At 37.9% G+C, this 27,133-nt stretch overlaps 2 protein-coding genes and 1 long non-coding RNA gene across 5 annotated transcripts in view; 1 reads left to right on the forward strand and 2 right to left on the reverse strand.

Moving 5' to 3' along the window:
- Window positions 1-304: 304 nt before the first annotated feature.
- On the reverse strand, window positions 305-7,019 carry LOC124380112. Its single transcript, XR_006924606.1, has 3 exons — window positions 6,142-7,019; window positions 5,993-6,028; window positions 305-571 (listed from the first exon to the last, which is right to left on the reverse strand). It is a non-coding gene; the product is annotated as an uncharacterized LOC124380112 (long non-coding RNA).
- anp32a (acidic (leucine-rich) nuclear phosphoprotein 32 family, member A) lies at window positions 4,482-9,190 on the forward strand. Of its 2 annotated transcripts, none has more exons than XM_046840880.1 (7): window positions 4,482-4,680; window positions 7,026-7,175; window positions 7,264-7,386; window positions 7,738-7,936; window positions 8,080-8,195; window positions 8,274-8,328; window positions 8,697-9,190. In XM_046840880.1, the coding sequence occupies exons 1-7, from the start codon at window positions 4,627-4,629 to the stop codon at window positions 8,759-8,761; spliced, it is 762 nt and encodes a 253-aa protein (XP_046696836.1). In that variant the 5' UTR covers window positions 4,482-4,626; the 3' UTR covers window positions 8,762-9,190. The 2 variants fall into 2 exon arrangements, with proteins under 2 accessions (XP_046696836.1, XP_046696835.1); XM_046840879.1 differs by having other exon boundaries at window positions 4,489-4,680; window positions 8,077-8,195.
- Window positions 9,191-12,875: 3,685 nt separating this feature from the next.
- Window positions 12,876-27,133, reverse strand: part of coro2ba (coronin, actin binding protein, 2Ba) — a 47,525-nt gene continuing 33,267 nt past the window's right edge. For both annotated transcript variants that reach the window (XM_046840877.1, XM_046840878.1), the window contains exons 3-12: window positions 23,144-23,260; window positions 22,045-22,194; window positions 21,686-21,850; window positions 20,749-20,865; window positions 20,274-20,378; window positions 19,964-20,060; window positions 19,680-19,792; window positions 16,550-16,640; window positions 14,891-15,030; window positions 12,876-13,706 (exon numbers count right to left, since the gene is read on the reverse strand). In XM_046840877.1, coding sequence (XP_046696833.1) covers window positions 13,542-13,706; window positions 14,891-15,030; window positions 16,550-16,640; window positions 19,680-19,792; window positions 19,964-20,060; window positions 20,274-20,378; window positions 20,749-20,865; window positions 21,686-21,850; window positions 22,045-22,194; window positions 23,144-23,260 — 1,260 coding nt within the window. In that variant the 3' untranslated portion in view covers window positions 12,876-13,541. The remainder of the gene's footprint in view (window positions 13,707-14,890; window positions 15,031-16,549; window positions 16,641-19,679; window positions 19,793-19,963; window positions 20,061-20,273; window positions 20,379-20,748; window positions 20,866-21,685; window positions 21,851-22,044; window positions 22,195-23,143; window positions 23,261-27,133) is intronic.

Raw genomic sequence — 27,133 nt, forward strand, 5'->3', positions numbered from 1 at the left:
TTACAAGGAGTTTTACAAGACGGACTTTACAAGAAAAGCTGAACATTGTGAGAAAAGGTCGGCCAAAACAGTTTGAAACAGTTGTTAAGCTTTTTCATGAACCACTTGCACGATTGTGTTTTCTTTTTCATAGTATTTGCACAAAAACACACAATTTGCCTTTATTTCTAATCCCCAGGAAAACCGTAATGCACAGAAAACACTGCCCAATAAACCCGGGGATCATTTCATGAGGGTAATATCGATGCTTCTGACAGAGAAGATGTATGCAGGCTGTTAAAGAAGACTTGCTGAATTGTGTTAATTGGGTTTTATGCTTTAATTTTGGGAATGGTTTCCATTGTCAGAGCCAAAAAAACTATATATTTATCCATATTGTGTCAAAATGTAAGATACTATATAATCATTTTTTGTTTATAGAAAATGCTGTGTTACTGATTATGTGTGATTGCCTAAATTCTCATCAGTCACAGACATGGTAACATTCAGTGTAACATCACTCTCATACGATGCTGATTAATTCATCTTCAGTCACTGCTTGATACGGGTCAGGGCGCACTGGATGCCAAATCTAAACAAGGAACAAAGGGGCATGAGATAAGAAGACAACCAGGACACACATTTAAACACTTTTCCACAACATGGTCAAATGTAGTCAATCCTTATACAGGCATGTTTTTAAGAGGCAAGGAGATTCTGTGAGGAAACCCATGGGAGAACATGTGAAACTCCACACAGTAATCCGAGCTCTGGATCGAATCGGGAATCCAAGAACTGTGGAGAAGCAATGGTACCCTCGATTATTGTTAAAATAAGTGACAATGTCAAATTGTATCATTTATATAATCAAAATTTTACCAAATCAAAGGAATATTAGTTTCTTTTCTGATTGTAATATTCTATAGAAAATTAAGGGGAATCTTATTTTATAACCATGTTATGTGCAATATCTAATTCCCCTGAACAGTGCAGTTACACACCCGCCTGCTTCCTTTAAATCAGATCTGGAAACAAACGGATAATGATGCAACTTTGACTTTTTGTTTGGTCTTATTTCTGTTGATCTTATTTATACAATGTGTAATACGTGCTGTAGAAGTTATTGTAGCACAGCTTGGGGTCTCTGGTTCCTGAAAACCTACCGTAATTTCCGGACTATTAAGCGCACCCAAAAATAAGCGGCACCAGCTGAATTTTACAAAGATTTTTATTTTGAACATAAATAAGCCGCACCTGTCTATAAGCCTGTCTACACTGAAACTAATGAACTTTACACAGGCTTTAATGAAAGACAGTGTCTGTTACACAGCCTGTATCTAAGCAGTAGCCTACCAAGAAAGTCAGTTTTGGAGTTTTTCTTTTGGCATCGTCATGCGTTTAAAAATCACCACCGGTGAAACTTTTCTCCCGATGCCGTGCAGCTCAGAACACAGGTGAAGTGTTTTTTCATGCCTGGTTGTTTTCAGCGTGACGAATGATTCGCATTTCCTGTAGACAGTCCGAGTGAGCGGCAGGTCAAACGTCAGAGGAACATCATCCATATTTATAATGTGGTGCAGCCTGATTCAGTGGGTGCGCATCTGATTTAATATAAAGAATTTCATTGGTTCTGAACCCGTACGGCAATTTCATTGGTCTAATGTTATGGGGCTCAGTTTTTTGTCTTGAAGCTTGTGAAACCGGGAAAAACCCGGGAAAATCCATAAATTAGCCGCTTCATTGTTTAAGGTTCAAAGCGTGGGGAAAAAGTAGCGGCTTATAGTCCGGAAAATACGGTACATTTTTGGGATACAATTTGTACAGCTTCTCTGTAGATGTTCTCCACATATCCATGTATGGTTTCTATTAGGATCACTCGTTTCCTCCTACCTTCTGATACAAAAGCATGAATGAGTAAATATGGAACCCCACTCAGTTCATGAGTCTCAGGATCCAGCAAGATTGAATAAATGTTGTACTGCTGCCTTGTTGCAGCATATATCCACATTTCATTCATATTTATTTGAATTTGCAGATAACCTGGCGTTGGAAGTGACGCATGTTATCCTTTCTGCCATTCAGAAACCATTTCTCATGGAAGATTTTACACAGAACTGTACTCGTAAATCCTTGAGGTGTGAGGTAGCGCCATCTAGTGGTTTCACTCAGCACTGCACAGTGTGACAAAGTGTTTATGAAACTACCAAAGAGAAAGCAAAATGTCCACCTGCTCCAGGCATATGTCGGAATGATCATAAGTAATACACATTTAGACTGTTTCTCACACATTTCTGTAGTAGTAGATTATAAGAGTATATTACTTTTTTATTATAAAATATGCAAAGAAATGAAATAGTGCATGCATAAATGTACAAATGTAAAGTATTTTATATACCTGTCTAATAGGTTTAATAAGTATGTAATTACACTGGTTGGATCGTTTCATTAAAATGAATGTATAGTCATAGATTTATAAGAAAACACACAAACAAGCTGTATTATATAACATAGCAGCAGAGGGTGTTGGTCCTTAGATTGCACTGGGTGAATCACCGTCTTGGTTGATGGTGACACGTCATTCAAATCTCCTTTGCATCACCCTCAGCGCTTTTGCAGATGCACTTTTTTTTTTTGCGTAGGTGCGTCCTTTGCATCCTGAGGTTGCGTCTCAGACCACCATTTTTGCATTGACGCTCTACACAAACGTGCTTTGTATACTTTCAAAAGCGACCACGTGCCCTTTTTTTTTGCCATTGTGCGATCCTAATTCGTCCACTCATCCCAGGGCAGAGAATTTTTTATTTATTTTGTTTCCCCTTCAGACGGCCATCAAAATGTGGTGCGGCGTCTCCATGCTTCCACGCTCTATACCCGCGTGACGTGACCACTCGTTCACGTTCGCGCAAGGACGAGAGCGATCGCGGATGCGTGGGAAACGTGAGCTCGAGCGCGTGCCCCCCCAACGCCGAGCGAGCGCCGCGGCACCTTCGCGCACGCGGCGTGGCTCCAGCGCAGGGGCGCACGCGGGCTGCAGACACACCCAGAGGAGAAAATGCTCTCCACTAATGCGCAAGTGCACTCCAAAAACGCTGGAGATCAGCCTTGCTTTGCACGAGTCGGAATAAGTAGCCAGATCGAAGGGAGGAAGATTTGATTTGATGCTGATGAAAAAAAAAGATTTCATGATTAAAAAAAAAAAAAAAAAAAAAAAAAACGAGAGTCGTCTGTGCAGTGCGCGCGCTCCAGCCGCCGCGTTTTGTGCAAACAATCACGCGCCACGTTATTGCATTTTTTTTTCTTTTTTCTAATGGGGTAGCGGAGCGACACACAGAAATCACCACAATCATAGGTAACGTCTATTATTATATGTTTTTTGTTCGTTTGTAACCGGAAATAAATGGTATTTCTCATATTTTTTAGAATGCGTTGTGTTTTACGGGCAAGATGGCGCCGAGCAGTCAGGTGACCTTGTGTGTGTGTGTTTTTTTTTTTCTCCCGTATAATGCGGAAGTGCCCCCCTCCCCTCCCTGGATAAATCCTATTGGCTGGTTTGAACTTGGTAGTGATAAGAATGGGTTCGTGGTTGGAGTGTGCCATGTGGCAGTCAAATGCACGTGACAACAAAAAAAAAGAGACAGGTTTTAAAGACAGACGGTGGTGGAGGTGGGGGATCTTGTTGGATCTGTTCTGCCACCGAGGGCACCAAAGATAAAAAGAGGAGTGATCATGTGCATGCGATCGCTTATAAGTCAGTGTTAGTTAACAAGCGCTGGGAGTTTTCAAGGTTAGGAAATGTGCAACTCGGTGCAGCCATGCTTTATTTTTCATACGCATCAGGATGGATTTATTACAGCATTGCTGATCATGTGTTTGCATTGCACCCCGGTTTCTTGAAAAAGCAAAAGTTAAACTGGTGGTTGCCATTGTGCACTCCCTCTCTCTCTATCTCTCTCTCTCCATCCATCATCGACTTTCAAAGGGGGAGGGGTCCGTTTTTTATCATGACCCTGTGCTATATAACATCCTAAACTGATTGCTGTAATAAATTATTATTTTTTCTTCTTTCCAAAACACGCTCGCGCCGAAGCATGCGCAAAAAATAACATTTTTCTGTCTGGATTAATGCGATTTCTCAAGCGTTTCATCCCTGCGCTGGTGCACTGAATTTATTTGTTATTTAAACAAAACAAACAAAAAAAACCCCCCAATACAATAATGTAAATATTTGTAGTCCAGCAATTACAGAGCGACCTAAGAGTTGACTTGAACCTTTGGCGCCTTCGCCACTCTGGCTTGATTTTAACGCATAGATGTCACCCTAAAACAGACTTTACTTGGATCAACCAAACCCTCCTCCCCTCCTCCTCCTCCTCCCCCCATCTTGTAAACCCCACCCGATTTCAGCTCGGGCGCTTATTGGTGGCTCGAGCTTTCCAGAGCGGATCGCGCGCCTCCGATTGGCCCGCGGTGACGACAATCGCACACCCAAGTCCCGCCTCCTGCAGGCGTCAAGTTTGGCAGACGGGCAAAAGCTCTAGTTTGTAAAGGGGCTCTAGCTGAATGTGCGGTGAAGACTCCCGAGTCTTAACTGCGCTCTTTTTTATTTTAAATACACATTAAACCCGGCGCTCAGACAGACCCCCCAGCATGGATATGAAGAAGAGGATTCATCTGGAATTGCGTAACCGGACGCCGTCGGATGTAAGCTTGCGTGTGCTTTACCCTTTTGGATGGGGAGATGTGTATATATTTTTTTTGTAAGTGTGTGTGAGTGATAAAAAATAATATACACTTGCTAGAATAAACCCCCGGCGCCGCACACCGGGCTGGTTGGACCACCTCGGGATGGTGCCGCTTCGCCGTCAACTTGATGCGTTGAATGAAAAGTTTTGAGGTGACTTTGTTAACGTGGGGCCGCGGAGTCAGGAGCAATGAAGTCGACGTGTTTACACACGCGGACCTTCACGGCTTACTCGTTTTTTACAACTTTTTTGGGGGGGTTTCTTTTAAATAATAGACATTATTATTATTAATAATATTATTATTCTGGGGATTGGCTTCCGACTGAACGCCCGCTCGCTCAGAGCCGTGAAACTCGAACAGTAACGCGCATTGTGCAGCCCGCGTATAAACAAGGGAAGCGGCGTGAGGAGCCATATTTGTAACTTTGGAGCCCCGAGCGCGCCCTTTTTTCCTTTTGCATCCCCGCAGCTGCAGACAAAAAATAATAATAATCACATCATATATTTTTTACGCAAATACTAGTGTTTAACCTGGAGACTTGGGGCAACTTGTGGGACGAATTTGTGAAATCGTGGTGCAGGCGTATGGACTGGTCGCAGTCTGGTGTTGTGTGTGTGTGTGTGTGTGTGTGTGTGTTATTAGAATTAGATGCAGTTATTATTTTTAGGTCGAATTGGTCGACCAGACAAATCTGCACCAAAGCCGAACGGGGGGGGCACGTTAGGAGTGTGTATGTATTCAAATATATATATGTATGTGTGCATGTACATAAATGTGAGCGCGCGCGCGAGAGAGAGTGAGTGTGCACGCGGTAAGGAGCACGCGATTTTCGGTCTCCTCTTTACATCGAGGTCGCGCGGAGGCGGCGCGAGACCCCCGTTAGAACGGCGTTATGTCGGCGCTGAAGATGTAAACGAGAAAACGAGCGCTTGTAACAACATCCTCCTCCCTTATTTATCCCTCTCCGACGCGCGTTTGGTCGCAGAATGGGTCTCGATGCGACGTTAACCGAAGTCTCGACGCCTCCGTGTGGGCAGACCGCGGCTTGCGCGTCGTGCTTCCAAAGTGTGTCCTGTGGAGATCCTCCTGCCCGTTACTAACGTGCTGGGGATGTTTTGAGTCGCATGGCCGTGCTCGGTATTTATATGGAGTGTGTGTGTGAGAGAGAGAGAGAGAGAGAGGAGCGCGGCGCTGCTCTGCTCCAGTTCCGACATCTAGGACAAGCCGCCATTTTAACCAGCAACAAAGACACGGCGTTTAGTCAACTAACCGGAGTTGGGTTTTTTTTTTCCTCACATCCAGCTTCCTGTAAGGAAAAACGCAAAATATTTTCCAAATTTTCGCTTTAACTTTTTAACAATATCAATAAAAGAAATTAGTCGTTTTGGGGAGCTGCGAACATTTCGGTTATGGCGTTACCTGCCCCTCCTACTCCTGAATTCTTTAGCCCGGGTCCGGGTCTGGACTCTTGGGACAATTTAAGGCGATTTGAAGTTAAAACCCACCCTGGTCTGCCTGCTCTGTGCCATATTCTCGTTTTTTTTCCCGTTGTTCTATTGTTGTACACTTTAAAAACGTTTTAATCGCTGGAACGCCAACAGACGCTGCTCGTTGCAGAGACGCCATTTTGTTGCGCGTGAGAGGGGAAAAAAAAGTGAAGCATCGAGTGAAGCTCACGATTAATCGGTCACCGCTATATACCGCTGATTACTGTAATCGACACGATGTAATGGTTTTTAGAGTCAGCCCACTCCTATTGCTTCACCTAGTGTATTTATTTGAGCTATAAGCCTAAATATTTACCCCTTAATTAAAAATGTGGATATTTTCGGTTCACTTTTATAGTATAATGCAGTAATAAGTCCACCCCCTTCTGAGGCATTAAGTGATTGCTCAGTCTCCACTGAGGTTCATTAAAATATTACGAATATACTTGTTAAAATCAGCAAAAGGGAAGGAAAAAAAAGTTGTACATTTTCCTTTAATCGTAGAACCAAAAAGACCACAAAATAACACGTTCTAATGATATTGTACAAAAGGTGCATTAATAGTGTTCGAGTTATTAAAAGATGTCTTGTTTGGGTGTAATCTAAGCAAGCTACACTCTGAGTCAAAAGCTGGCAACAGCGATGATGTGACTCAATTTAAGCTTGCAACATGAACCAGAAGCCAGTCCAACACCAAGCACTCTTGACTGATGGAGAGCTGCAGAGTTGGACACTTGTACACAACTTCAGCTTGGTTTTTATTTCCAGCTTTTCTGGTTTTATTCCCATGTTAACACCCTCTTTATTGGTTTTTAGGTGAAAGAACTTGTGCTTGACAACTGTCGGTCAAATGAAGGCAAAATCGAAGGCCTTACAGACGAATTTGAGGAGTTGGAGTTTCTGAGCACAATCAACGTCGGCTTAACCTCGGTCGCCAACTTGCCCAAGCTTAACAAACTCAAAAAGGTACAGAAATTGTCCATCTTGTTTTCGGAAACCACTTTTTTTTTTTTTTTTTTGCCATCTTTAATACGATGATTCTGTTTTGAAATAGCTCGAACTCAGCGATAACAGAATCTCAGGTGGTTTGGAGGTACTGGCAGAAAAATGTCCCAATCTTACCCATCTCAACCTCAGCGGCAACAAGATCAAAGATCTCAGCACCATCGAACCCCTGGTGAGTTTTATAGCCACAGAGGCCACACATTTATGCAATTTAATGAGAATTCTTTAGCGAACTCCTGAGCTGTCATATGTGTCTGTGCCGCAGCATAGAATAAATATTAACTGGTGTAACACCTGCGGGTTCATGTGTACCCATCCTTTGTACTTTGTCAGTAAACCCATGTGCCAACGTTGTAATGAAGCAGTCATGTGACATCAACATTCCATTTTTTTTATCTGCTACACTGGAGAGGCTAACAATAACACATTTTTATAAATAAAATAGACCAAATTAGGTGTATCTGGATGGTCCTGACAACTAAATTTATTGACTTTAATTATAAAATGTTTCCTTTTCCAACAGAAAAAATTGGAAAGCCTCAAAAGTTTAGACCTCTTCAACTGTGAGGTGACAAACTTAAACGACTATAGAGAAAACGTCTTTAAGCTGCTGCCCCAGTTGACGTATCTCGACGGCTATGACAAAGAGGATAAAGAGGCACCCGATTCTGACGCAGAGGCCTACGTCGAGGGATTGGACGATGATGAAGACGAAGACGATGGTATTGCTTATTCATTCCTGTATTGGTCGTCGTTCTATGTGATATGACCAATTGTCCAATCTTTCATCCCTTTGTACGTGATTTATTTATTTATTTATTTATTTAATAAATGTGAATTGACAAGTTTTTACATTTGCCAGAAGTAGAAGAGGAGGAGTATGATGAAGATGCAGCTCCAGGAGATGAAGATGAAGAGGAAGTAGATGAGGAAGATGAAGAGGAAGGGGAAGAAGAAGAGGAGGAAGATGTCAGCGGAGAGGTGAATGCTGCAGCACTTGCATAATATTTACAGTATTTAAAGAAGGAAAGGGTTTTTGACTCGGCTCTCTTGTGTTAGGAGGAGGAGGAGGAAGACTTAAACGACGGGGAAGTTGACGACGAGGATGAGTACGGTAAGCTAGCGAGCCGTTTTTTGAGCCATTTTGAATTTTGCTACAGAACGCTGACATTTTTAGGATTTTAATAATTTATGCAGTTATTTGTTAATGATGAAAATAAAGCTTGTGTATTAACATTTCTTTATTATTACCAAAGGTATAGATTACGGCACAAAAGTGTGTGTTGGCATTTGATTTTTAGTATTTTATAGCTCATAGAACTGCACAATTACTGCAGGATAAAATTCTATCGGTCAATCATCCAAAAGTTTTCAGATAAAAATTCAGTGGAATTCTGCTTTTAGATGCATTTATTTTTGTTGTTCAGTGGAAAGAAAATGTGCTATTTATTTATTTATTTATTTATTTATTTTATCTTGCAGTGGAGGAGAGGGGACAGAAAAGGAAAAGGGATTTGGATGAAGAGGGAGAGGAGGAGGATGACTGAACATGCACTCTCGGGTTCCCTTTGTGATCTGACTGTTTTAACCCTCTATTTCTATGTCCTAATGTAATTTTGCGGTGGTTTGGGGAGGTATGCAAATGGTAGGGGTGGGTTAGTAGATATAAGAGGACACAGTTTAAATATTAGTTTCTTTTATGTTTGTTTGTTTTTTTTTTTTTTTTTTGTTTTTTTTTTAAAACTTTGTTTTCCCCCCTATTCGTTTTCTCTTAATCCTCTACAGACGGCTGGCAACACAGTAGTGGAAATTTCCAATTGTCTGCAACAAAACTGAGTTTGCTTTTTCTATTTTTTTTTTTCCCTTTCTTTTTTTTCCTCTTTACTGTTGATGCCTATACAGATTGCTTATACAGATTGCTGGGTATGACTTATGTATTTAAATGACAAAAAAATACCAAAAACCTTTTAAAAACAGCATGTCTGGCTCTATTTTAAATTTGACTACTGGATTTCAAGAGGGTTTTCTTACCCGCCTTTTTTTAAAAATCACACCTTTCCCCCCTGTTTGTGTACGTTTGCGTCTCTTTAAGTGTTCTCTTCATCATGTGATGTGCTGTTCAGGCACAGAGGAGGCATCGGAAACCTGCACAGTACAACCTCTCAATGTGATTATTTTATTATATTATTATTTTTTTTAATGTTTAGAACTGAATGTCTGCCCTTGTCAAACGACTCCTAGAAACCCCTTTCTCCTTCTTGCGTGGGTAGTTCAGAGGTCTCGTGTTCTTTGTAAATAATGACCAAATATATTTTTTTCTATTCCCTTTGATAACGGCAGACATTTTTTTTTTCACCATTAATCTCAGTTGTAACCGTTAACTGTAATAAAACGAATGAAAACACGTGCAGCTGTAAAGTAATTTTGGCAAACGGTGATCTAGGAGCATGTACTGAGCTCATGCTCCCACTGAAACCACTTTGATTTCTCCATCCAGGTCATTCATTTTCTTACATTTAATGTGTAAATACTTTAAACAGCTTTGTTTAGTCTCAATTGCATAGAAGATTTAGACATTTCAAAAACTCAGCCTTTCAATGAAATTGTAATTGTAAGCTCAGGGAAAGGATATTAGCTTGTAATTGTGTGCGTGCGTGTGTGTTTATGTTCTTTTTGTCTGGATATTTGTGAATATTCAGAGATACTTTGGGGATATTTAAGCGAAAGAAGTCTGCGCTGTTGAGTGGTTCGAAATTCAACATTTTTTTTTTTTTTTTTTTTTTTTTTTTTTTTTTTTTTTTTTTTCTTTTCCCCCCTTCAGTCTGGATATTTTGTAAATATTCAGAGATGGCTGGAATGATTTCAAGCGAAAGGCGTTCTGACCTGTATTTGGTGGCTCTAAATTATACCTTTTTTTTGTTTTGTTTTGTTATTAAAATGGGAAAAATTAGATGTGGTTTGAGAAAGAAGTCAAGCTTTTTTGTTGATAAGGAGTAAATTGGAGATGTATCATGTGAAGAAGAAAAAAAACTGTTCAGTGATATACCACAGTGCCATTTCTGTTCATAAATTAATCATGTGATTTATCCACAAAATTTGACTGATAAAATAGCAAAGATTATTTAAGGCCAATATCCTCTTCCCTGGTTGAATTGTCTTCTGTGTGGGACAGATGGACTCTGACTTCTCCCTGCCTAATGCTGATGTCACCTAGTGGAGAAAATGGTTACTGCACAAGTAGGAGTCCCATAAGGCATTAAACAGAACAAAAATGTATACACGAACATAATGAAGAAGAACGTGAGTTGGTGACACTGAGTTTATTCCTCCTGCCCACCAGTTTCCTTTTTATATTCACCTCTTTGAAAGGGATACGGGTATATGTGTAGTGATGGAGTTTTTCCTCTGAGGAGAACAGGAAAGCTACTGGTTAACACAATGTTAAATTTATATATTTATTGTTTTATTTATTAATGAATAACCTGGCACTATAAATCTATTAGTTTATACAATTAATCTCGTTGGAACATCTCTGCAAGACAACTTAATGTTATGACTCTGTTCCCTCACTAGCCTTTCCTCAGACTGGGAAGAAAAATGCACCTTATCAGGTTTTCAAGAAACAAGAAAACGCTAAAAACTCTCCATCCTAAAAACGTGCAGGAAAAGTGCTGACTCTCGAGACTCCTTCCACAAATGTTCAATAAACTCCTTAAAAAAAGCATAACTGTATCAAGGATCAGACCTTGTTCTTTGTTAACTAACTGTTTTAGCCTGTGTATCATATGGCATAGATATGATAGATCATCCAGTCTGCAAGTCATTATTGAATTAGCCTTAAATATTGGAATGCATTCATGTGAACTGATGATTTGCCTTGGAGCTTGCTTGCAGAAAAGGATTAATCTGCACTTTTTGACCAATCAGATTTGAGAAATCAACAGCACATTGGTATAAACAATAGTAGTATATGTCTATGGGGTTGTTCTTATAGAATGGCCTTTAGAATTAAGTGTGTTTAGAGCAGTAGCTTATTGGGCCTCCTAAGTCTGGAGCTGACATGCAACAGGACGGGAATTCATTGTTTCATGCGTTGTTTTCGTGTTTACTCTGAATATAGCAGGAACAATCCAAGACTTAAAAGTGAGATTGGTTTGAGGCATTAATTTATGAGAATACTGTTTTCAGACATCAACCTCCTGTATGTGTCTTATCAGTCCACTGGTTTTCTAGGTGTGGATCTGAGGTAAGGCCTCACTCTAATCACTCATACACAAATCACCTATTTCCTTATGAACATACCAAATGATATGTCAGGGATCACTCTGGGAATCTGGGATTAGTCTGGCAGGATTCCTGATCTCCTTATAACAGTGCAATTCCAATGACATGGGTTTACTTACATGAAATTAGTATAAACAAGTATACTGTATATGCTGGTTATAGCATTTACATTATTATAATGAATTTAATCATTGAATTATAATAGGGTCAAGAAAGAATGAACTACTAACAGTATCCTTTCATATAACCAAAAAAAAAGCCAGACAGAGGTTCAAAAGTACAATTATCATCTACCTACGCACAATAAACACTTCCAGCTGGTATTTTGGTTGCCCTACAAAGCAATCTTAAAATAAGTTTCATTTAATTCTACATGCTGTTATCCATTCATGCTTAGTAATCCTTCCTGATTTTCACATTTCGTCTCATCAAACAGTTGCTAAATATGCGTATTGGTTCTCTATCATCAATACATTTTATTACACACTGAAAAACAGTACCCGACTTTTCTCTGGGGCGACGTGTTCAAGAGGACATCTTTTGTTCATTTAATGTGTAGGCTACATTTTGTCTTCAGGGATACATGATTGGGCTTTTTTTATTTATTAGCTGTTAGTAGCGCTTTAAAGCATTACATACACGTCTTTACGTTAAAGATAAACAAAGAGAAAAGGAAAGTGTGCTCTTGACCTTATCACCCCAGATAAAGGTACCCTTTTATGTTTCACTTGCAGTCAAACATAGACACACAACATGAAGATTAATTTAGGGAAAACATTTATGTTAGATTATGTTCTAAGTCTATATGATGTTACTGCATTAGGTATGTTAAGTTGCACTGTGTCATAAATGATTTCCACATTCATTCATCTTGGCACTGTGCATATAATCTGACCTGAGCCTGTGAACAAGCCATTTATGGTAAAGATACATTAAGTACTGGATTGTGTTTCACTAGAATGCACTTATAAGCTGCTTTGGCTCAGAATGGAAGCTTGAACACTAGTGTGGAGAAATCTTCTAAGCCAGAGGCTCAGCATTGACATTTTATATTTTAAAGGAGCAGTTTCTGATTTTAAGTTCCCTCTGCTGACTGCAAGGAGAATTAGGATGAACAATTAACCACATTGCTCTTTGTTGTGATGCATTGTAAGTAAATTCTAAGTAAAAAGCTGCAAAGCTGAGAAACTGTTCTGTTAGGGACTGCAGCCTGTTTTTGGGCCAAAAAAACAGGTCATAAACTACGGGATTACCAAGAACAATTACACAACATATTAAATTAATAATTACAAACTGCGTCCAAAATCAAAATCCCTTCGCAACTAAATACTTATTGCATCTTTATGCCCTTGACGAAAAAAAGACGAGACAACGAAATTACTTTTCGAAGAGTTATTTGGTTGACCAGCTAACAGGCTCCATCTCTACATCCATGGTTAAAGATGAGATAAATTGTTTTGTTTTTTTAAACAATGTGTAATTGTGGATATCACAAAATAAATAACGACAATTATTAAGAAAACACACCCAAACAAAACACAATACAGATAATGGCTTGTATCTCATTAACCTGTCAAAACTATTCCAATACTGCAAATACGGCAGGCCAAATACCAACAACAGAGGAGATAATTAGATGAAAGTGAAAGACAAAGGGTTTGTGTGTAAAAATTAGTAAAATACAGTTAACAGAGTTAAATAGAAAGAAAGAAATATTTTGTCCATTTGATCTACATTTCTCCTCCATGAATCTTCGAGTTTGTTTGTGAATGTGAGCTTTAGGTTTACTGAAACTGCTGGGCAAGCAGCCAGTAAACACAGGCCATTAGGTGCAAGAGGTTTTAGTGATGAAGGGGTCGACTTACACCCCACTAGAGTCTGACAGCATTAAAGGCATCAACAGTAAGGGTCAGACTGAGACATTGGTTGGTGGGGACAAACGCTCGGCCTTTTGGTACATAAGACAGGGGGTACCCAGGAAGTTGTTCAGCAGTACAGGGAATTATTATTTATATTTATTTTTTTATAAGGGCTTGACCCTGGTCACATGCTGTTGTCACTGCTATTGTTATTGTGGTTATTAATGTTCGGACTGTTTCTCAGGTTGTTCAGCTCCAGCTCCAGCTGTCGTATTTTAACGTCCTTCTGCGCTAGCTCGTCCTTCAGCCGCCGCAACTCATCCTGCTGCCTGAAGAACATCCGCAGGAGCTGAAAATAAGAATATATATATATATATATATATATATATATATATATATATATATATATATATATATATATATATATATATATAAAAGAACACACATGACCAGATTAAAACCTAACAGTGCAACAAGCTTACCACAATTTGCTTACATTTGCTACTATAAACTCAGAGATTAACAAAAATCGAAGACTTAAAATCCCAGGATTGGTGGGGGTGGGGGGGGGTGGTGGTGGTTGATTATTGTGGGGTTTTTGAAGTGCTGAGTGGGATATGGCATCCCTTGTGAATTGTCAAGAACTCTAATCCCAGTTACAATAAGAGGACGCACCAATCAATTGCACTCTTCCTCCTAATGAGACATAAACTATCCACCTGCAGGCATGTTCAGATGCTAAAGTGAAAAAAGATTTTTATAATGAAATCTGATTTAATATAATCGGCATACTGCGTTCCTAACTGCAAGGCTTGAATAACAAAAGTTCATGTTGTAAACTGCCTCTCTGTATGTGCACATTCACATTTTTAGCTGCTTCTGTTGTTGTTATTACAGATCCCATTAAAAACAACACAACAGAACAGTTCATTTGCCTCAATTTGCTCAATTCAACTATACATTCACAAATATAAACTCTCAGAATAAAAGTACTAACTGGTGACATTGCTTGTTTTTCTCTGGGGTGCTATTTCTCAAGATGATGCACTTGGTGGCATGGTGTTGTCATATATTACCTCTATACTAAAGGTGAATATGAAAAGGTGAATACAAAGCTGTGAATTTCATTTTTATGCCTTGGAATATATGTCATTTGCTTCCATAATGTAAATATTTACACTAAATTACCAGAGTTGTATTTATAGGAAACATCACATTGACTCTTAAGAACTATACATTTTTATTCACAACTGAATCTTAAAAACAGTGTTTGCACCATGGTACTGTAGGCTGGAAAGTTCTTTACTCTATGGTCCTGGGCTAGTGAGTCAGTTTGTTGCACTCACAATATGCAATAAACATCATAATAATGAACATCTGCATGTTGTGATAGAGTTATCAAGAGTGCAAGATTAAGGGGTGCTGAAATGTCAGGGGTGTACTTACTTTTGTAAGATACTGTACATAAGATTTTAGTGCATTAAAGAACTTATTTTTTTTTCTTATAATTTCATGCATGCAGTGAACAGGCACCTCGTTCTCTGTGCGGGGAGGCACATTTTCCAGCAGGTCAATCCCATTTACCACCACACTCTTCTTCTCCTTCACCGGGGCCTTGAATACCAGCTTACTGGGCCTGCTGTAGCCCTCCTTCAGGGACATTAACACTGGGCCTGTAGTCACAATGAACACACACAAACACATACACAAACAGATACTCAACATCCTTTCTTCTACTTGGAGATCATCATATAAAGATAGCTTTGCGTCCACTCAGGATACCTCAAACATGTCCCTAAATGGACAAATGATGTACAGATGGACAAGAAAAATGTGACAAATGTAAGAAGTGCATACAATTAATTCAGTTGCTCAATTCAGTTATTTGTCTTCCTATTTCTTAAAGTGATATAAATATTTTCTAATAACTAATACACACATGCCTCTAACCTCTGTTGTAACTCCTTAAATGTTTGTAACATGCATTATATGGCCACCAATAGTATGTGGATACCAGACAATCACATCCATATGAAGGTTCATACAGTATCTCACAGAACTTAAAATACAGCCATTATTGACATTAGCTTGCAAAAAAAAGTAAGGACAACCTAAGTAATAACAGCTGTACATACCCATGCAAAGCCACATGTCCTATTCATCATGTTCATGTTTTTGTCTGCTTGACAGGACCATACAAATTTGTGTATCTTGTATTAGAGCAGTAAGAATTTGGTGCTTTGGGTACAATTCTCTCATACTGACCTCTGGATGTTCAACATGGAACCTCATGGCAAAGATTCTCTTAGGATTTAATAATTAGAATTGTTGCTCTCTACAAAGATGGCCGAGGCTATAAGAAGACCGGTAACACCCTGAAACTGAGTTACAGGACAGTTGCCAGGTTCATACAGAGGTTTTTTTAGACAGGTTCCATTCGAAACAGGATTCGCAAGAGTCGATCAAAGAAGTGTCTCAGGTACAGAAGTTGCTTAAAAAAAAAGATGAATGAGTGCTGCCAATATTGCTTTAGAGGTTGCAGAAGCGGAAGGTTTGCTTGTCAGTGCTCAGACTGTACGCCGTACACTGCAAAAAAGTCGGTTTGCACGCCCGTCGTCCCAAAAGGAAGACCCACGTCCTGTGGTATGATAAGAGTAAGATAAACTTGTTTGGCTCAGATGGTGTCCAGCATGTGTGGCGACACCCTGTTGAGGAGTACCAAGAATATTGTCTATTGTCAAGCATGGTGGTGGTAGCATCATGGTCCGGGGCTGCTTGAGTACTGCTTGTACTGGGACCTGCGGTTCATTGAGGGAAACATAGATTTCAACATGTACTGTGAGATTCTAAAGCAGAACATGACGCCCTCCGTTCAGAGGCTTGGTCGAATGGCAGGTTTCCAACATAATAATGACCCTTAACACACCACCAAGATGACAACTGCTTTGCTGAGGAAGCTGAAGGTGAATGTGATGGAGTGGCCAAGGATGTCTCCAGACCTGAACCAACTGAACCCATTTGGATAACTTATTACGGTCTCTCTCTAAATATACATCATTGCAAACAAAGATGTATTGTATGTTGCCAGCATTAATAGATCGCATTTTTCAAATAAAGGTTAAACACAACAAGAATGTGCATCATGGATCAGTCAGACATATTTGCACTTATGAATGCTAGTGTGAACTTTACCTCGATTAACCCCACTGAGCCACTCATCAGCCGAGAGAGCAGGTTCTATTCCTGCAGTCATGGGGTAGATGTCCTCCTGATATGTTTCTGACTGCAAACAGCACATGCACACACTGATTATACATACCCTGAATAAACTTCATATACATTTCTAAAGCTTTCACACAGGGTGTTTAATGTAGCTGATAACATAAAAGTGCAATGAATGACATTGACATAAAGCCATGCTATATAAAGCTACTATGAAACCTACACATAAACAAGGCAAGGCCTGAATTGACACGATTGAATAGATTAATTTGGTCCACATTCCTTTATTTTGGTAGCTTTTTAATATTACATGTCGGGAAACACCTAGAAGATCCTAGCCTTCATAATTTAACCCTTGTTAAAGTCGCTCAGATCCTTACACTTGCCTGTTTTACCTGTTTTCAAAACATCAAATTTGAAAACTTAGTGTTTATTTATCCCACCCCTTGACAGCTGCCCCTGTAACCAGTACTGTGTAATGTTATTCACTAGACCTGTCAGTGGTTTTAATATTATGGCTATTGTTTTTATTTGCTGTGACATTTTTTAATCCATTCATTATTTGTCTTACGATTTTGTATTACCGTAATTTATATAATATATGACAAAGATTTTTATTTTAAACATAAATAAGCCGCAGGTGTCTACATTGAAACTAATGAACTTTACACAGGCTTTAACGAAAGACAGTGTCTGTTACACGGTGTAACGGGTGAAATATGTTGTGGCTCCTTTAAAAGCAGAGCGGCATTTTGGGAATAGCCTCCTGCCGCATTTTCCGGTATTACTGCATGTGTGCAAGACCGAGGAATATGTCCTTATTATTTTCTGATGCTCATTTCTTTGACTAACCCGTAACGCTGTTGCCAAGAAAAATAAAAAAGCACGAGTTTTGAAAACCTGTCTGTGCTTATATGATTTCATTTGCAACTGGAGTTAGTGAGCTCTCCCTTCACCCAGACTCAACACGCTACAGCGGCTTGTATCTAAACAGTAGCCTACCAAGAAAGTCATTGTTCACTGTCTTCCTTCTACCTTTCACAACTATTTCTCTCGGGAGTTTATCTTTTGGCATCGTCGTGCGTTTAAAAAAAACTTTTTTTTCTCCCGATGCCGTGCAGCTCAGAACACAGGTAAGGTGCGTTTTTTTCGTTTCCGTTCGGAAATTTAATTGGTCTAATGTTATGGGGCTCAGTTTTTTGGCTTTAAGTTTGTGAAACCAGGAAAAACCCAGGAAAATTCATAAATAAGCTGCTTCATTGTTTAAGCCGCGGGGTTCAAAACGTGGCGAAAAAGTAGAGGCTTATAGTCGGTAAAATATGGTAATACCTTTCTCGGGCCTTCTGTCCTATTTACTAATATCTTATTTACTTATCTGTCTTATGAACTAATTTATGCCCTGCAATAGAACTATTCAAAGTGCTGGAAAAACACTTTCCATTTTGTCCAGCAGGTATTTCTTTATCTTGGAAAGTCGACTCTTCTTTTTTAAAAGATGTAAAAAAAAAAAAAAGATTATCAAACTTGTTTCTTCACTTGTTTGTATTTTGAAATAAAAAGTAGAAATAAGAAAAAAAAACTTTGTTGTTTGCTTGCTTTTGTATAAAATGTATTGCAAGTAAAAAGTTAAGCATAGTAATTTGACAGAGGAAGATACTTAAAAGAATTTAGTCTGTTTAACTGAGAATTTGTTAGAACAACTTAGTTATATTCACTCAAGCTAAATTTAAATTTATCAAGTTAACATTACTTAAGTTTTTAGGGCAACCAGTTTCCTTGAATTTTTTTTAAGTAAACTCAACCCATCCGGGCTTTGAGTGAATGTTATTCACTAGACCTGTCAGTGGTTCTATTATTATGGCTAATTTTTTTTGTTGTGACGTGATTTTGAATCAATTCGCTATTTGTTTTATTTTATGCATCTGTCATGCAAATCTCCATCAGTCATTACTATAGAAACATATTACATATTAGAATAAACAACATTTATATAAACTAATCATTTGTTTTACCACTGGCACCACTGTCATATCTGCTACTGCAGAAAATTTACACCTTTTGACCAATCTGATGCAAAGATTCTGCTAATGACTCTATCAGATTTGATAGAGTAATGAGATAAAAGGTATCTCTTTTTTATTAGTACAGTTGGGAGGTTATATATAAATTTACCCTTAACCACTTTTCAAAGCTCTTAGGCACGTTTAGTTTTTCCCTTCCCAGATGACATTCAGTGTGTTATTGTGTATATGTGTGTGCTTATGTGTGTGTTGAGGTGCAACCTAACATTAACACCACTGTGTGTGTAATGCTCAGAAAGTGAGACAGGCTTTGTGTGTCAGTATAATTACACACTCACAGTTTGCTTGGTGCACTGATAAACATGTAGTCCACCGCCAGTTACCCCATGATGTTAGACAATTAAAGCCTTATTTGCAGAGGATGCAGGGTGACTATTGTTTGATTGTAGAAGAAAGATGTAATGAAAAATGAAATACTCTTCAGTGATGTAGAGAAATGTGCTGCTTGGCACTATGGGCTTAATGCTTACTGCTGGGGTTTAACATTTGGGTCTGAATCCCTGTCATATGTGGGTTATGTCGAGAAACCTTTTTCACCATCACGAAATAGGCCATGTGGCTGATTTATGCAAATTATATGTAGACCAGGAACATACAACAACATGGAGCACATTCAACAGAGCTAGCATATGCCTCACCCATTTTAAGCTCAGTGTTCACAGAGATAGAGAACACTTAGATAAGCACTTTGTGGTAACTGACCGAAGTCTATATATAGGCTTATTCCAATTGAAATAAATTGTCTTTTAGAATAGTTCATGGACATGGACTTTTCTTTTAACGGGTATGTTAGAATACTTTCCAGGTGAATCTGCATAAAAAATTTATGAGGAGTCTTTGACAGCTGGTGTATATTAAATAAAAGCTTTATGATTAGAATGTTAATGAAGGTTTATTGTTAGATGACTTACAAAGAGGTCATTAACATTGATGCTAAAATAGGCATGCATTGCATTAACCACAATTTTTTTCCTCTCAAATTTAGCAAATACATTTTAGCAAACATTTGTTTTGCTTACCCTTCTAGGCACAATCATGGAGATGGGCTCGATCAATCCCTTTAGTGTCACCAGCTTATAAAACCTAAATACTTCACAGGACGCCACGTCCAAGCCATGTTTAGGCATTATACCTAGCAGACAACAAGACACTTATGATATAAGATAAGATAAAGCATTATTAATCCTGCTTGGAAAAAATAAACCAATAATAAGAATAGTAAAACAGAATATCATCAAAATATAATAAATAGCTGCAGGTACAAGTTATTAATTATTTATTTTTTTACACACACAAAACTTACCCAGTCCTTTCTGAGGTGCAGGGGACCTGAACTCCATGAGATACTGCAAGTAAGGCTTCTCTGTAGTCACTTCATAGTAGCGAATGTTACCATCACCCTAAAATAACCCCCGTAGGTCATTTAGTTAGGACTTAAAATTAAAATAAAAACAATGCAAATATAAACCGAAAACATCCATTCATCATTCAGATCATATGTAAATGTCTAGTCCAACTCCCCTACCTTTACACCAGTTCTAAACAAGCCACAAGGCTGGAATTGCACTACAGTGACAAATTAAAAAACACCTCAGTTGTGCTAATCTGCTTACCTTGCCCGCCAGATACAACATATGTGTATCTGCATCATAGAACGGGAAGAGCAACCCTGAGAGGCCGTCTATCTCCTCCTCTGTTATTGGCATAGACAAATCCTCCTGAGGGTCAGAGATATACTGAGTTCACTGGATTATAAAAACATCATGCAAAACAAATTACTAAATGGAATGCTGGAAAATGAACGAGATCATTCAGAAAAGGATTGTAATGGATGCACGTGCACTATAAACACTTTGAAATAAAAAAAAAAAAGTCATGTAATGTTTTTTTTTTGTGCAACAGTGCACAATGTGATCACATTAAACCTGTAATAGAAACCATACTGATTTGAACTTGTGTGAAAACTTCAGTGGGCCATAGACACCAGGGAACATAGATATTTATAGAAAGTCTGGTTTGTGCATTTGCTCGGCCCCTACACACTTACATATAAACACATGCTTTACAAACACTGGATGTTCTCTTCACCTGATCCCAGAGTGCAATCTGTCGCGTGTTCCAGCGGGACATCCCCGTTGTTAGGAGTCGTTTCATGTTGCCCAGGAACACAACACGGTATACTTTGTGGTTCTTGCAGCTAGCCTCCTGCTCGAAAAACACACACACACACACACACACACACACACACACACACACACACACACACACACACACACACACACGCTTTAAATATTTAAACGTTGCAAAAAAGATGAATGGGTAATACATCCTGGTCCTTTAAATGCAGCTTATATTCTAATTCACTGTGTATAAATGTAATGCAAACCTTTCTTTTTGTTTCGGAGAATAAGCAGTACACTGTAACATGGATGAAAATAAAATAAATACTACCTCAACACATGGTTGAAGGATTCTTTAACACTCCTTTAAATGAGAGACAATTTGATGATACATAGGATGATTTCTTTTGTTTATGTGTGTGTTTTTCACAAGAGAGTTTCTGTGCACAATATATAAATAAAGAAATGGGATAAGCTGGATCAAATGCTATCTCATAAGCTGCTGAATACTAATGAACGGAAGCCATATGGTTATATTTGGATTAATGAATACAATAATTACAACTAGGACCACTCAATTAGCAATATATCAGCAATCATTTTAGATTCCTTTATATATTATTTATTTATTATGAAGCCTGTCAATGTATAGATCATTTTATTACAATTCTCAAAATGTTATAAAATCCAGTCCAACTATCTTTTTTGTAAAAGCAAGTCCTTTTGTTTAAAGGTGGTACATGTAAATAATTGGCTTAAGCTAAGGTGCAGAACATGACTCTGAATACGTGCAAATTTCCCTGCATTAATACTGCAATATTTTAAATGAAAACTATTATAACCTTCATGGAGGTGAAACACCAATAAAGCCAATAGGTGTCCTTACAGGCTATTTAGGAACTCACCTGCAGCACCTGGCCTGATCGGGGTTCGATGACACGCAGCCTCTTGTCCTTGCAGCTGGTGGCCAGAAGGCTTCCATCAGTGTTGAAGGACATGCAGAGGATCACATCTGTGTGGCAATCGATCATCTTCACAGGCTCGCCAATCTCCAAATTCCAGATCAGGATCTATAAAGTGAAAGGTGAAGGTTGACATTCAGATTTATTAAACAAATGTTAAAGAAATCCTTCGGCTAAATTTACACATTGTTTCTCAAGGTCAGATTTGCTTCTTTACTGTGAGTTTAATCTGAACTTTTTCATTATACACCCTCACTCAAATTTGGGTTTGTTTTTGAACTTTGCATAGTGCCTCAGCACACCTTGTAGTCGTATCCCGCGCTAAACAGGATGCCACTGCTGGTCGGGTGCCATTCTATAAGACCCACTCGTCTACTGTGACCATACAACTCCAATATGGCTTCAGTCATGTTCCTCTTCAGGCCACCATCTGGAATCTCCCATATTCGCACCTAAAAAAGAAACACACACACACACACACACACACACACACACACACACACACACACACACACAAACCGGTAGTAGTAGTAAGGCAACATCACTTACATCATTTCTTAGCACCTTTGTATTTTATTTGTCACTGTATAGCTAAACTGGAATGTTTCTCATTGTACCGCAACTTGAACTTCGAAAATTAGACTGTGTTAGTTAAGCAGACTACAGAGTAATGTTTTCTATTTATGTATATATTTTTATTTATTTGTTTCAATTTATTTTTAAAACTATGGCAAGTAAAATTTTTATATAATGTTTGATATAATCCAACATTTATTTTCAGCACAAGGCCCTAAAGGGGAAAAGGTTTGGGTGCCTCTGCTCTAATATATTTCTTTACTGTACACTGTAAAACCTTTTAAGTATTAAGCAAAGCTATATAGGACTTTATTTATTTATATTTTTATATATTTATATATTTCTTTTATTTTTTTTAAAGACCAGTTTATTTGACACTGTTTTGGTTCAGAGATGCAACTTCATAAATGCAACAGGAAAATATCAAATAATCTCCTGCTGGCTGATGTACTGGGATTTGAAGAGATTAGTGTTATTATGAAAAGATTTTCTTTGATTAGAGCAACTGACCCAAAATGACTGACTAATACATACACCGGGGCTTTGTGACAACAAATCTGTCAGCTTGTAGGAAAGTTTAAGAACATGCTGGTTGGTCTACTGGTGTGTGTTTTTTTGTGTGTCTGTTTTCATTTGCCAATTTTTATTTAACAATGTTTGACAGCAAATCAATACTGTAATACCAATAATACAGTTTTTTTTCTAAATCCCATTCTTGGACAATGAATGGAAATAATTATCTACATTTGGTCAAGTGGACCTTGAATGTGACCAACGGTGCTCAACAAATGGGTTTGTGTGTACGTTTTCAGTAATCTCACTCACAGAAGAGTCTTCTGAACAGGAAGCAATGATGTTCTCGTGGAAAGGGTTCCACTTGATATCAAGCACGTTGCCTTGGTGACCACAGACCTTTGGGTGGTGAGGGTCGATACGGCCGGACTGCGCAAGAGAGGCATAAAAACACACAGCAGGTCTGTTCAATCCACATTCAATTCTCAGTTCAGTTCAACATAGCTTTGATGGCAGTATCAAAAGCAGTAATGCAAAAGTAGAGAAAAGAAACTACTACTACAACGACTACTACTACTACTACTAATAATAATAATAACAATAATAATAATAACAGCAAAAGATGGAAGGAAGCAGAGGCAAAGCAGCATGATATAATTGAACTCCATATGTCCATATGGCGAGGGCTGATATGAGGCTGATAGGTGTGGTCAGATTAAGGAGTTTGGTACACACCCTCTTTCAATATTTTTTTGCCCCACCAAGAGCCTCTATGACTAGTTTTACATTTTTTTATATAAATAAAAAAAATCTAATCAACATCTAAAAAAACATATAATCTAACTATCCGAATTTCTATAAGATTCCTCTCCTGGGTTACTGTAACTGTTTGACATATACCTATTTCCTCTTTTAAATGAATGCTTATCATTAATTTTTTGTCACACAATTCACTTAAATCTAAATTCTATTTATAATAACATGCCTACATACTGTTTCATATTGGTTTTGTGATAGTCTTTTGTTGTATTATTTGGAGGGCAAAACGGTATTTCAAAGCTTTAAGTTTTTTTCCCGCTGCAATGCACACTAACTTCCACAACGTGGCGCTGCTTCACAACACTCAAAGCTCACCAGGATCACAAACATTTAATGGCACTTAAGTTGCATGTTCGGTTGTAAACTGTGTGTGCATCACAGCACTGATTATAACCAGGTAGAATAAGTAGAGTTTGCCAGTAAGTTTGTGAAAGAAGCCATATATTAAGATTGAAGTACGAATCATTGTGTCCCAAACCTGCACCTTCTGCATGCATTCGTAAGAACTGAAACGTGTCTGATTATGGTTTCATTAAGCTCGAAATAGAAGCTTAAATAAAAAAAAAAAAGAACTCACAAAAGTCACTCCACTAATTATTCTCAGATCAAACCATCTTTTCACATTCACAAGACACAAAATGTCAGTTATTCTTTCCTTTTTTTGCCATTATCATGTAAAATTAGCACAAGTCGTGCTCAAGGGCACTTTCATTTCAGAGATATTCACTGAGTAATAACATTAAGATTTTAATTGATTTCCCACAGGGCCTCAAAACCCAGTGGAACAGACAAATTAGACAGAAAAGAATAATTGTAAGAATAATAGATTATAACAGGTCAGAACGTGTAGGAACTAAAGTTGAAAGGCTCCCTTTTTTAATATTTGTGCCTCCAGATTAGTATACAGTCTATTACACATTTAGCAGCTTTTCTATTCTTGTATTGCAGAAAAGAAGCAAATTAAAATTGAAATGAAAACAAAACAACAACAAAATATCGAATAGCCATCCATGACACAAAAGTGTTCTCTTTTATGGCTTATTGCTATTCTATTAATAGCTGTAAAGACAATAAACCCTTATACATGGCTAATGATGTCATCTCACACCAGCGACAATGGAGCCCCAGAGGAAATGATCCCCCTACTGAGACTAAACCAGTCTGATCACAAAAGCTGTCTGAAATATAAAAATCTCATTTGAAAATATTATTGGTTGGTTGTGATAGAAAGTAAAATATAATGTAAAAGCTATTATTCTGATTTAAATGATGTTGTAACTTGTACACATTTTGGGATACCGAAGTGGACTGCAAATGTTTTTTTTTATTCTAATTAGAATTTCCAGCAATAGTGAAACCAGACAAAAAGAACCAAATAGTCACCACTAAAATAGATTTTTCACATTCACATTGTCTTGTCTTAATTATAAAATAATAAATGCACATGCACTTAATGCAGTGTCCAAGTTAGTTTTGTGTTTTTTCTTAATGAAAATTGTAAGTATGTTGTTGTGTAGCACTTTGGTCCAGGGGGAATGTTGTTTCGTTTTACTGTGTATTGTACTGTAAATAGCTGAAATAACAATAAAAGCCTACTCGACTTACATAACTTTTTTTTTTTTTTTTTTACAATTATACCACCCCTTTGTTGAATTTTTAAATGAGAAGGTATCAATTCATTTTCTAGAACAGCACAGATCCGATAATAGTACTAGTTAACATAAATTATTCAAGGCTTATATGAATGCAGTGGTTACAATACATTACAACCATAACAGTACATTCACGTTGGCTGTTAAGGCAAAAGCTCCATTGAATCTAGTTTTAATAAAAATAGATACATTTATTTAAAAAAAAGAAAAGCATATAATCATTCATTTGGTAACATTTTCTATTAGAACAAGCTTATGCAATACTTATGGAGGGAGTTTCCAGTGTCAATGCAGTCATATTAAACATCTTAAATTATTAATATATTTATTTATTATTTATTATATTTCCAACAATTTCCCGAGGGAATCAATAAAGTATTCTGATTTTGATGATAGAAAAATTATCTTTTTCTAGTCAAAATAAAGATATGAAGATAAGATTAATTTAAGATTTCAGAGCATGGGGATACAGAAAGAGGTCACGACAGCAAAAGTAAATTCATTTTTTCCACATATCTCGTCTTTAGGAAAATGTGATCAGAGTGAAGGGTCAGTAAGTATACAGCAACCCTAGAGCAGAGAGGGTTATAGCATTGCACAAAGGCCCAATAGTGGCAGCTTGGAAGTACTAGTAATTAAACCAGCAACCTTGTGATCAATTACCCATGTACCACTTCACTACACCCACTTCACCCATGTCACCACTTCACCCATGTCAGCACTTCATGCACAGGTGTAAATAAGTAACAAACAAACAAACAAACAATCAAAAGCATGAATCAGAAAACAGTAAATATAAAACAGGCAATCTATGAGCAAGGTTGTTGAATATGCAAAGGCACTAACACAAGACAAAAGACAAAAAACAATGAGACTTACAAAAATCTGAATTGATCTAGGGGTCGTTAATAATGATAACACAGAACAGGTGTGAGTGCTCAGTGACATGTGACAGGCCATGTGAAATGCAGGGGCTGATGGGTAACGTAGTCATTATGCTGATTTCAGCATAATCTTGACATGTTTTGAAAAAAAGCAAACTGATCTGGAATAGAATAAGAAAATATAAGCTTAAAATTAGTCCAGAAATATGACATAAGCTTATATTTTGTTTAGTGTAATATAAGAAGAAATACTAAATCATTTTGACTAATGCATATTCAAGATAATTCCAGATGACTATTTTTTTGCAGTGGATGAAAGAATCTTGAGAATATGATTACATTTTCCTGTTTCAAAGTAGCATGTTATTTTCTGCTTCTTTATTTATTGAGATAAGACAATAACAAGAACAACTTCTTTCTCTATGTGAAAAGGGGACTTTGTTCACTTCTTGCTCAAAAAAGTAATGACTGTCAAATTGCTGTAATATTATACTCCCAGGGTGGATTATTCTCCTATAAGTCTGGGCTCCTTTCAATCAAATGTTATTCCGTACTTATTGATTTTTCCTTTTTTAATCAGATTTACCAGTTTACTTTAGGCTCACACACAGCATTCAGCACATCAGGGGGTCTACTAAGCTGATATAGGGGATGGAGTTTAGCAGGATGACTGGGGGGACAGACAGGATGGGGCTGGCTAAGAGGATGCTGGGATTTCCTGTGAGACACCCAGTTTCAGGGTGAAGACAAAGGGCCTGGGAGAAAAAGCACCAACATTCTAAATGTGTTTGTGTTGTTTTTAATTCTCATTTTCATGCCTGAAATATCAGGAGTGCTACAAAAACAGGCATTTTCATATTATTCAATTACATTATGATCATCATGAGTATACAAATTCATTTGCTTCTTTCTTAAATAATTGAAAATAATATCACCTATATCACAAA

This window comes from Silurus meridionalis, chromosome 26 (genome assembly GCF_014805685.1).
Source record: "Silurus meridionalis isolate SWU-2019-XX chromosome 26, ASM1480568v1, whole genome shotgun sequence".
Taxonomy (NCBI): domain Eukaryota; kingdom Metazoa; phylum Chordata; class Actinopteri; order Siluriformes; family Siluridae; genus Silurus; species Silurus meridionalis.